The sequence below is a fragment of the Oreochromis niloticus genome, linkage group LG6 (genome assembly GCF_001858045.2).
Source record: "Oreochromis niloticus isolate F11D_XX linkage group LG6, O_niloticus_UMD_NMBU, whole genome shotgun sequence".
Classification (NCBI taxonomy): domain Eukaryota; kingdom Metazoa; phylum Chordata; class Actinopteri; order Cichliformes; family Cichlidae; genus Oreochromis; species Oreochromis niloticus.
In genome coordinates, this window is record NC_031971.2 from 19,099,100 (window position 1) to 19,111,593 (window position 12,494).

Consider the following 12,494-nt stretch of genomic DNA (forward strand, 5'->3'; position numbering starts at 1 on the left):
GCCACCTGATGATCTGAGAGGTGTCGGTCATCTGTGAATCGCTTCTCATCCCAGAGTTTTCGTCAGATTTCACTCAAAAGTAATATTTTTTGACCATTACTGTGTTAAGAACCCATTACTGCATGCTTGTATTATACAATTAACTTTATTTATAACAAATTTTCCTTAACACAGTTATAAAGTGTCTGCTGAAAGATTTAAAAACATGTGTAAGGAACATAGAGACAACTGAAATCATAAAAAAAAGTCTTTTTAAGCACCGTAGATAAATATGATAGATTTCTTTTGCATCCGTTGGTCATTTCATTGAAAATAATTATCACTCACAGTGTAATGTTAGGACAAACCAATGTTGTAAAGTGTACTTGATAAACACTCTGGAGCATGTAGTTGCACTGACTGATCATCATATTCCTGCTGATAACCGAGCTGATCTATTTATTTTATGTAAATCCAAATCAAATACACAGTGCTAAGAAGATTGTATGTAAAATTCATTCACGTTCATTTATTCAGTCATTCATTAAAAACGATTTCTGCATGTTAAATTTACTTTTAAAAATATAAAATGGGTGGACTTCAACTCTAGAGCCTGTGCACAGAGAACACACCCCTCAGATAAAGCTCGAATAAGCTTCATTTGACATATTAACAGAGGTAGTGGCTGTTTCAGAGCTCCTGTACTGCACTGGAGGATGGAGTTATGTTTTAGACACCTTATATTTGTCAGTCATGAAATCACGTTTGTTCATTTGCATATTTCAAATAATCAGAATAATTCTCATTTCCTACTTTATTATAATTTAAAATTGGGATATTTAAATTTAGCACTCTCAGCCTGTCACTTTTATGGGTGGAAGTGTCAATTTTATCTTTCGAGCTAAATGAAAAGCGATCTTCTTCTCGTAGTAGGCGCACTCATTGACAAAGAAAGGGTAGAGGTCTTCATCGTCATACTTCACTGTCTCCCCGGAAAATGACAGGAATATCGGATCGCCCCGCTGCAGAAGCTTGAAGTCATTATCCTGGAGAAAGACATGCAAATACGGCATTTACTGCTTGACAGTCTTTGAATTCATGAATGTAAATGTTCAGATGAAACCAGGTTAGGAAGGCTTGTTTAAGGCCAAACTTTTACACAACCTCTCAAGGATACCTGAGGGTGTGAGGGAATCTGCCAAAAGACTCAGTATTTATTGTGTGGACACTGGACATGTCTAATGGGCAGGAGACCCGAGGATAAGGATAAGCTAGACAGATAGACTGGAGAGGTTTTAGGTCTCTCAGCTGGCTTGGAAGCACCTGAGTGCTTCTAAAACTGCTGCAACTGTGACCCAGACTCAGATCATGAAAAGTGTGAAAGCTTAGACTATAAAACGTGCATCCATCTTGTACTGTACCTGTAGCTGGGAATGTATGGCAGCAGTGATTTCCCCAGTCACTGGATTCCTAGGGTAATCTATGCTTTTCACCAAGGTGTATGCTTCTACTTCACCTTCTTCAAATGTGCTTCCTGATGAGGATAAAAGTTGCAGAGTTAGTGGAGTCATTTCAGACAGAGCTATGGTTTGATTTTGCCTCTGTAGGTCCACCTGATGTTGTTGTTTGCCATTGCACAATTGTTCACTGTTAACCCCACTGTCTAATTTACTGATGTTTGATGACTTAAAGCTTCTCCAGTGAAACTACCCCTCTGGAAATGAGGGAACTGTGTTGAAAAACGACTGTAATACCTAAAGAGTTAATGCAATGCTTTTGATAAACTTCTTCAATAAAAGTAAAAAGTCTGCATTTTATTCAGGTGATGATTGTTTGGACCAACTATTGTAGTATACAGCAGCAAAATTACAAAAAACACGTGTCATTACCCAAATATTTATATATCTAACAAATTGCAGAGGCCACTTTAGTCCCTGCTCCCACTGAAACATCCATGTGAGGTGAAGCTCCAGCCACAGGATGTATTCTATAATTAATTGGTTAACTGTACAATACATTACACATGTGAGGAAGCATATGCATCAGATATGTTTCCCCTCGTTATTTGGTTTGTTTGTGTAATCGGAAAAATTCTTGTTTATTCTCCTGTTAGCTCTTCTGCATGCAGTAATTAAATGCTTGGCCACAGCTGATCACGTTGCAGACTTCATTAACATAAAATTCCACCACAGTTTGTTTCTGGTTTTTTGTCATCTTCTTGTATCTCAAAACCAGAATAAATTTAACTGAAGATATCGCCATGGCAATTGTAAAAAAAAACCCACTGAAAAGTGGCTAACTGAACAACTACAGACTACAAAATAATTTAAATAAATATTTAAACCAAAGCTTAAAAGAATGGGCATGCGCGGCATTTTTAAAAGCGGTAGCATCTTACCAGAATTGAATTCCTGAAGCCAACTGAATACATGATCCACTGCCTCTTTCACCATGTTATAGATATCCGCTCTGACCACACCATTGGGCTGTGGGCCAACCTCTATTGCTGCAAGGAACAAGGGAAACAATCATCTAAATATTTAATAAGCTCAGCTTTGCAAAAGATGCACACAGACACACTTACCAAAGCCATGCTTGCCCACCGATTCTAAAGAATAAGCCTCAGAGATCGGTATGTCCAGCTGGATTGCTCTAACTTCCACAGAAGTCATTTTACTCTGAAAATCAAATATGTTTACTGTTGACTGCACACTGTGCTTAGGTACGATAGGCTGAGCTTTAAAATAAACTACATGTTTATCCCGGATTTAGCTTATAGCTTTAGAACCTGATTTTATTGAGTAACGAACATAAATGCACGAGTGATGTACAAGCAACACAGACATACTTTAAGTTTTTTGATTAGAAAATACTACTACCAGTAGAAACATTAAAACAAAGACTAAGAAAAATTCCTCAGGCAGTTTGGTTAAAAAACAGCAGGATTGGTGCTTGAAGACAATACATTATACAGCTTAATGTGGTTAACTTTTGTGTTTAGGGAGGATTACTGACAGGACTGTATTTGTATCTGTTATTGTCTGTGGTATTAATGACATGATAACAAATGGCAACAATACACATTTAGGCACGTAGAGATGTCAAAGTGACCTTCTCAAGTTCAAATTGAGCATCAGAATAGGGAAGTGACTTTGAATATATTATGGTTGTTGGCACCAGACAGGCTTATCTGAGTATTTGTCTATTTCAGAAACTGCTGATCTAGTGGTTTGAAACACACTGGATGAAAATGCCTTGTTGATGCTAGAGGTCAGCAGAGAATAACCAGACCTCTTCAATTTGACAAGAAGGCAACAGTTACCCAAATAACTATGTGTTACAACCAAGGTATGCAGAACAGCATCTCTGCAGTGTGGTCTTCTGCTGCCATCAGCTAAGACCGGAAAACTGTGGCTACAATTCATATGGGTTTACCAAAATTGCACAACAGAAGATTTAAAAAATGTTGTCTGGTCTGATGAGTCTTGATTTCTGATGCAACATATTGATAGTAGGGTCAGACTTTGGTTCAAACAACATGAAGGCATGGATCCACCTTGCCTTGTGTCAAAGTTTCAGGCCATTGCTATTAGTTTAGTGGCGTGGGGAATATTTTCTTGGGACACTTTAGACACTTTGTTACCGACTGAGCATTTAACCCCAGTAATTTTGCTAATGAGGTCCAAACCTTTATGACCACAATGTACACATCTACTGATAGTTACTTCCAACTGGATAACACATCATGTCACAAAACTCAAATAATCTCAAACGGGCTTCTTGTATTTAAATGGCTTCAGTCACCAGATTAGTCCAATAGAACACCTAAGAACATTACCTACATCTTTGAGGAATGTTACCCGCACTTTGTTGAATCTGTGCCACAAAGAATCAAGCCCATTCTGGAAGTAAAAGCCCAATTCAGTACAAGCGAGTAGTGCCCAATAAAGTGGCCAGTTAGGCCTTAACATTTGGGAATGAACTGAGGATTCATCAGAATTTCTGAATTACTTTTGTGATTAACATAAATAATAGGTCCAAGTTTTCACTCATCCAGTACTGAAGAAGGTAAGCACTGTTTCTATTATTTATTTATTTTATTTGCATTCTTGCTTTTGAAAACTGCTGCTGCTATCTAACCATACCATCACTGCGAAGGTTAACCTGACATTTAGCAAAATTTAAGTTATTTAAACTTTAAGATATGAGACCTTTAGTAGTTCACAGTTTATACAAATTTTCTTTATCAGAAACATTGTAGATGCACATTCCACACAAATGACTTGAAATATCTGTTTGTACTACTCTTGTACCTGTAGGTATTTGAGAATGTGTAGGGTGAACCAGTCTATGGAGTAAAAGATGAGGCAGAGGCCCATGTTGGAAGTGGTGTTGTGGATGTCTATGAGCAGGTCCACGGCCTCTTTGCTTCCTTTGGGCCCAATTTGAGCGTTCAGCTCCTGAGCTCGTCTCAGTTCATAGGGTGTTGAATCTGTTACTGGGGAACTAGAATCAGGAAAATAAAACAAAGATGTCTCACACATAGCAGATTTGAGAAGTTTTACTTTGCTCTCACAGTGTAGCGCAGTTAGCCAAAACCTTTAAAGCTTCATTACCTACATAAAGCTTTGGCGTCAGTTTTGTTTTTGAACTTACTTTAGCAAGGCTTCTGTGAAACAGCGGTTAAGGTCGGTTTCTACGTATCTCCTGCAAACCTCCACAGCCCGTGGGTTTGACAGGACAGTGGAGACAGAAACAGATCCAATTTTATCTATCTTCTCTTTCTGCAAATGTCTCATCATGTAAACCCCTGTCATCTCATTTCCATGAGTGCCACCACAAATGGCAACCCTGGACAGCAGTGGGAAAGACACGGACTCCATCTGTTTCCAGGAGAAAAAAAAAGAGGGTGTTAGCTGAATGTTGGATTCTCTTTTTTTGTTGTATAAACAAACAAACAAAAGTACTGATGATGTCCTGGCAGTCATTCATTGACTAAATGGATTGTAAGAGTCATAAAGTCCAACACATCTAACTCATTTATGATTAACACTTGATTCTTACAGTGTAAAATTAACTTCAGGAATATGGATCTGCCCCTTTAAGAAGCATGAACCACTGTGAATCCAGTTTTACTGCTTTGGGGAAAAAAAGCAGACAATAGGTGCACTGGAGAGGCAACTCTCCAAAAGACAGTTTTCCAGGTGGTGGCTCTCTCCTTTACCATTTATAGGTAAATCAGTTTATAATAATAAAAATAATAAATATTTAGCAGCATAAGTGATAAATAGGTGACAACACTCAGTTCATAAGGAACTACAGTTTTGCTTCCCTTGCTCTGGCTTGTTTAAGAGAACAGAAGTTGGGAAATTCTGAACCATGTATAAATCTTCCCTGTGGCAGTTTGTTGTTTATACTTTGGTCACCTTTTAAGCATAACAGGCCTTATCGCCTTTGTTTCCTTTTCACCAGGAATACTACTTTAAGAGTTCAGAAGTACAAATAGAGCTGATGAAACAAATCTTGCTATTGAGAAACCTGAAATAAACACTCTTTGTCAACCAGAAAGGCTTTAGGTAGCGGTCCTTTGAAACCACCTTTCCTAACACTGCTCACTCGTCCAATGTCCACACTGGGAACCACAGGGGATCGCACATCTGCTGATAGAGGCCCCAGTTTATTGAGGGAAAGTCAGATACTGCCCTCAATTGAGCCCTTTTATAACTTTCTGTTCAACTGTACTTAAAATATTTAATACATACATTTGCATTTCAATTCTTATCAAAAATAAATATTAAAAGTGGCTATTTCACATTATTATCTATATTAGTTTTAGAGAACCTGGCATCTGTTGCTATAGTAAGTGGGAATACAGCACAAGGCCACACCTATTCTTTATGATATTTATGCCATCTGAATGCTGCAGTGTCATTATACTCATTATGCCCCAGGTTTTTGATCACTGATATGACGCCAGCTGAAGAACTGGATCTGCTATTTACAATGTAGGTGATGGCAGAAATATAAATAGGAGCACACTGCGCTGTCATACAATCATATTACAATGTGTCTGTAAGCACTAGTAAGTGCATATTTACACCTACTACTACAGCAGCAGCAGCAAAAGAGAAAAATAAAGTAGTAAAATCTGAGAAACTGGTTTTTAAGGCTTTGGCAGCTTGCCTCTGTCAATACAGCCAATAAAATATGCATAAAACTGCATTAAATTGACTTCACGTCTTACCTTTCACGTCAAAATTCAGCCTTGTTTAGCATTCACTGGATTCATCAACCTTTGAACCCAGAGGGGAAGTTGTGTCGGGGCAGAAGTGTGCTATTTCATAACCTGTACAAAAAAACACTTTCAGCCCACAGCAGCTGCTTAGCCAACCAACCCACATGCAAGTACAGACTGCTTCGATTGACTGCGCCCGCCTTCAGGCTTCCTTGTGTTTGTACCTTCTTACAGCGGCCCTCCTCTATCTGTTTCTTCAGCTCAAATTTCATTTTTGTGATGTAACAGGAAGTCACTCTGTTGTTTTCTGCTAAACCAGCAGGAGCCGCTCTCATTGCTCTTTGGCCTGTGGTGCAACTTTGAGGTGCTGCAACAACAACAACAACAACAAGAAGTAAATGGCACATAAGATGTTTCACTGCAGAGGAACCCAAACCTCGGCAGATGCTTTATTGCAGCTGTATCAAAACACTCCAAACATTTCCACTACCACTGCTAACTATAAATAAATATATCTGATAATTTATCAGTAAGCAAACAGTAAAAGCATGGATGTTTTTGTGCAAAAGTCTGCTTAATTTTTTAGTTTATTGTCTAAATAAAGGTGAAACAGTCTAAAGTGATATAGGTAGGATTTATTTACAGTAGTTTTCTAGCAGCAGCAGCTCTTGGACATCTATTTCATCAATTTCTTATCATATGAATCATTCAAATGAATGAATCTAGTTGAGGAATCTGTAATCTAAAAATGTTAATTACCTCACAACTTTGCAATCTTTCCATTCCATACAACCGTCCGTTTTCTCACAGCCTGCAACTCTCGAAAGAAGACCTAAGCTCCATTTAGACATGTAATCCTTTTTCATCTGTCGCTTGATGATAAGCTGCTTCCTCTCACTCGTTCACTCTGTCGCTCTCTCTTTCTCGTCCTCCGCCTCTGTCTCTCAGTTCAATTCAATTCACTTGATTTCATCTCTTTTTGCTTTAACCCCGCAGGCTTTGCTGGCTAATGGCAGTCTAATTTCCTGTATTTATGAAGATATTTCTTCCTTTTTTCCTTGTGTTCATGTGGTTGTGTGAATGTGTGCTTTCTTTTTTAATTTTTATATCGATTTGTCAGGAAGTAGCTCAGAAAGTGGCTCCACTGAATAGTGGTTTACTCATTTTTCTAACAAGTGAAAGATCCCTGGTTTGATTCCAGGAGCAGACACAAGTCTCTTTGGGTCAGGAAGGGCATCTAGAAAAAAATAAAAAATAAATAAAATCAAATATGCAGAACTACCTGTCTTGTTGATAAGAAAACAGCTGAAAGTAGATCTATATGTGCTGTGGTAAAACTGTGTATCATCACATTGAACACAGAATACAATAAATAAAAACTTCCCGTTGAATGTATTCATACTTTCTTGGGGTTTTAAACACTAAATTCAGCTCCAGTTTCAGACTCTCAACACTGGGCTGAAAGCCTGATCCTGACTCCTGTGACATCTGGCAAACACAACCTGTACTTTGGTGTCTGCAACTGTCCCATCACATGATATTTTGTGGAGACGCAAAGTAAAACTAAAGCTGGAGAGTCACCCTTCATGTAGATGAACAAATGCAAGTCAATATGGGAGTGATCTAAACATGGCTGGAAGTGTTGCCAGAAGTACAAAATTTATATTTAAATCAGCTAAGTGAATAAATAAATAGAAATGTTGCTCTTGTTACCAACCTTGCCCTTTAGGACCCTGTGTGTGATGCAGGCCCTTTGAGCTCTAGCCTCTGTGAAGCGCATGCTGACAGTGCTTCAACAATAATAAACCAGGCAGTGTGTAGATATGCATAGATGTTAAAGCAAAAGCTTTTCAAATGTTGTACAGTGTATTTGCTGTTTTAAAGTAAAGGAGATAATAGGTCAAATTCATGCTGTGTCAGTGTCTCTGAAAAAGGAGACACTTCAGATTTGGTCCAAAGGGCAAAAGTTAATCTCTGATGAACAAGGTTAGAATAAAAATTAACAATATTAACTTTCCAAGAACACTAAAAGTTTTTTTTTCTTAACTTCAAGTAAAAAATCAAACTCTCTTTAAAACTAGGGTATTATTCAACAACAAACATGGGTAACATTGCTCACAGTGACATAAAACTGGGCTGAAATAGTGTGGTTTGGAAAGAAATGCACACGTGCTGCCTAACTCATTGTTAGCTATATTAGCATAAAGTTAAAAAACAAACAAAAAACAAACACGAAGGAGTGAACAATATTCATCCATTAATTAACAGAGTCAAATACAGATCTTGGGTTCACCCTCTCACACATCATTACCATACTCAGTCACCTTTGTAGTTACCTAACTTATATAACACGTGTTTTAAATCTTCTTTAACATACTGCGGTGCTAAATGAGGGCTGTAAGTTGGCCTGTCAGTAGTTTACACGCGCTAGGTTTCGGCCTAACAAAAGGACCAGACCATCATGTGTGACAGCACGGGGGTGGTGTTTATTTCACCTCTGGCTGTTAAATGGTTTGATTTGTGAGTATAATGTGGTGTCTCACTTAATTAGGTCGGTTTGTTTATACCTCGTTTTGACAGCTGTATTTTACCTCCAGGTCAGCTGGATACATTTACACATTTAGAAATGCTTCCTTGACCTTGAGTAGTACGTTCTTACTACTTAAGGGCTCTGCTTCTTTGCTCTTTTGTATTTCTGGTATGATTTTATGATTTAGGAAGGGTGAACTGAAACCATTTTTAAATACTGAGCCTGTTCATAATATCAGCTGATATGAATATATAAAAATAAGAAAATCAAATGACTCCTCCTTCTTCCTTGCAACTGTTCCTCTGAGTACATGTCCAGTCCTCCACATTGTCTCACTGACTCTGGCTAAATAAAATGATGAATAAACTATTAAAAAGACGAGTGTATCAGGAGGACTCTTGAAATCTGTGTTTGTAAAATCCAGCTTTGGGCTCTGCCAGTGCTGCGCGTTGCATTATTCACTTCAGGTTGTCTAATGTTAATAACAAATCAGTTATTTGATGTGTTGCCACGCAGACATCAGCGTCACAATTATAATGCCCAGTAAGTGTTTTGTTTTTGTCCTGCTGTGTATGACTGCAATTAACTCAAAAAGCGCCTCGAGCAGTCTTGTTTTTATGAGCTCCTCAGTGACGTGGGTTGTTTGATGTTTCCATATTCTCGCACTTTTACAGAGCGGCACTTGTTTTCAGTATGTATTTACTGAAAGACTGCACTCTGCTGGGTTTTATCATAGAGGCTGTGGGCCATTTTAAGCTGAGCACACTGTGAAAAGACCAAAAGAAGGTCAGAAAGTCTGTTTCCTCTCAGCAAGAACTCATTACCCAGAGGCCACCTCTTCTGGGCCACTCCCTCTTTAAAATGTCAGTGTTCAAAACTGTTGTAAACACGCCCTTACTTCCATACTGAAAAGGTCAGGAGCTATTTAGTAACAGCTGATAGTATCATTAGCTGTATCCTAAACTTTCACCCTCTTTTCGCTTTGAATAATTCAGGCATCAGTTATTTAGTCGGGGGGCGGCAGTGGGGGGTATGGATGTGTCTTCTTGTCAGGTGTCTGATCTCTGTGTGAGGTTTGATCAGTGAAAAGCAAATCACATCAGAATAGGCCGACAAAAGGAGTCTGACCCTGTGAGAATGAGTAAACTTTTAATACACAAAGTAATACTATTTTTATTTTCAGTTTTTATTAACAAATGCAACTGTTTGGGTTTAATAACAGTTTGACCTTAATCATTGTCATGTACCAAAATAAAATTAAAAGGTGAATCTAAATTGCCCATAGGTGTGAATGTGGGAGTAAATGTGAGTGCAAATGGTTGTCTGTCCTTGTGTGTTAACCCTGCGACAGACTGGCAACCTGTCCAGGGTGTACCCCACCTCCTGCCCTATGACAGCTGGAATAGGCTCCAGCACCCCCCACGACCCTGTAAAGGATAAGTGGAAGCAAATGGATGGATGGATGGACAATTACTGTTTTAATCTACTGTCATGAAGAAGCTCAGAAACAGAAAATAGATCTTTTATAGACGTGTTCATAAATTAGTCCTACATCCAAAAAATTTTGGCTTTAATCTGAAACAAGAAATACTCACAAAAGTGAGTACACCCCTCAGATTTTTGTAAATATTTTGTTGTATCTTTTCATGGGACAACATTGAAGATATGACACTTTGACATGATGTAAAGTAGTCAGTGTACATCTTGTATAACAGTGTAAATTTACTGCCCCCTTTAAATAACTCAACATACAGCCATCATTGCCTAAACCGCTGGCAACAAAAGTGAGTACACTCCTAAGTGAAAATGTCCAGTTTGTGCCCGATTGGTGTCATGTGACTCGTTAGTATTACAAGGTGTGAGGTGCAAATGGGGATAAGGTGTGTTGTATTTGGTGCAATTGCTCTCACACTCTCTCATAGTAGTCACTGGAAGTTTAACACGGCACATCATAGCAAAGAATTCTCTGAGGATCTGAAAAAAATAATTTTTACTCTCCATAAAGATGGCCTAGGCTATAAGAAGATTGCCAACACCCTGAAACTGAGCTGCAGTACGGTAGTCAACACCATACAGCAGTTTAACAGGACAGACACATCGCTGCAAAGATTGAAAGTGTGGAGGGTCAGCTTGTCAGTGCTCAGACCATACGCCACACACTACATCAAACTGGTCTGCATGGCTGTCATCCTAGAAGGAAGCCTCTTCTAAAGATAATGCACAAGAAATCCCGCAAACAGTTTGCTGAAGAGAAGCAGACTAAGGACATGGATTACCTGTGGTCTGATGAGACCAACGCAAACCTATTTGGTTCAGGTGGTGTTAAGGGTGTGTGGCAGGTGAGGAGTACAAAGACAAGTGTGTCTTGCCTACAGTCAAGCATAGTAGTGGAACGTCATCGTTTGGGGCCGCATGATTGCTGATGGCACTGGGGAGCTACAGTTAATTGAGGGAACCATGAATGCCAACATGTACGGTGACATACTGAAGCAGAGGATGATCCCCTCCCTTCAGAAACTGGGTCACGGGACAGTATTCCAACATGATAACAACCCCAAACACACCTCTAAAAAGACCAGTGCCTTAAAATAAACTGAGGGTAAAGGTACTTGACTGGCCAAGCATGTCTCCAGACTTAAACCCTATTGATCACCTGTGGGGCATGCTCAAATGGAAGGTGAAAGAGGGCAAGGTCTCTAACATCCACCAGCTCCATGATGTCATCATGGAGGAGTGGGAGAGGATTCCAGTGGCACCCTGTGAAGCTCTAGTGAACTCCATTTCCAACACATTTAAGGCAGTGTTGGAAAATAATGATTGCCACACAAAATATTGACACTTTGGGCACAGTTTGAACATTTTCACCTAGGGGTGTACTCACTTTTGTCGCCAGCGGTTTAGACATTAATGGCTGTATGTTGAGTTATTTTGAGGTGACAGGAAATTTACACTGTTATACAAGCTGTACACTGACTACTTTACATTGTGTCAAAGTGTCATATCTTGAATGTTGCCCCATGAAAAGATATAACAGAATATTTACAATAATGTGAGGAGTGTACTCACTAGCACCCTAAAGAGACTATATTCTACACTTACTGGTTTTACTGAGCTTTATTCTCTATAAACAGATTCTGTATATGAACCACTAAGTCAGGCTAACCTATGGGCTCTCACATCGGCTGAACCTCTTACATAATACAGACAAACCCATAAAATCCTGACACCACGAGCTTTGCATGGGATGAAACAGTTATTAAGGATTTAACGGTATCACCCTCAGGCTGATTTAAAGCTTCAGACAGATCTAATGCTACAGCAACATTTTGTATGTTTTACAATGAAATTTATTTGATTTCTCCTGAAGTTATGACCAAAATTTGAGCAAAAAAAGCAAAAAATTATACTTGTTTTAACATTTATTGTCACGTTTAACCTAGAATACTCCAACATCTTTAAGCAGATAAGTGATAAATTAACACAGTTCATCGTAATGCTGGATCTTCATGTTCCACCAGTGGTAAGCGTCCACCAGCGATGCTCCACCAATAGAAAGAACTTTCAAAACTGCAGGATAGGGTGTCAACATGATATCCAAAATATTTATTACATTTAAATCAAATGTACATAAGCAACACACAATACCATCAACCACAGATAATACAAATGCATTTCTAGGGACAAACAAAATTTGAAAAGTAAAAACAAAAAAAACCCACCTGCAAAATCTCAATCATCATTTAAACCAGT

The 12,494-nt window shown here is 38.7% G+C and overlaps 1 protein-coding gene across 2 annotated transcripts; it reads right to left on the reverse strand.

Moving 5' to 3' along the window:
* Positions 1–129: 129 nt before the first annotated feature.
* LOC100698506 (N-acyl-aromatic-L-amino acid amidohydrolase (carboxylate-forming) B) lies at positions 130–7,218 on the reverse strand. Of its 2 annotated transcripts, XM_003452288.5 has the most exons (9): positions 6,974–7,218; positions 6,439–6,581; positions 6,224–6,325; positions 4,636–4,862; positions 4,293–4,485; positions 2,564–2,657; positions 2,378–2,485; positions 1,401–1,513; positions 130–1,025 (listed from the first exon to the last, which is right to left on the reverse strand). In XM_003452288.5, the coding sequence occupies exons 4-9, from the start codon at positions 4,860–4,862 to the stop codon at positions 834–836; spliced, it is 927 nt and encodes a 308-aa protein (XP_003452336.1). In that variant the 5' UTR covers positions 6,224–6,325; positions 6,439–6,581; positions 6,974–7,218; the 3' UTR covers positions 130–833. The 2 variants fall into 2 exon arrangements, with proteins under 2 accessions (XP_003452336.1, XP_013131200.1); XM_013275746.3 differs by lacking the exons at positions 6,439–6,581; positions 6,974–7,218 and having other exon boundaries at positions 6,224–6,424.
* Positions 7,219–12,494: the final 5,276 nt, after the last annotated feature.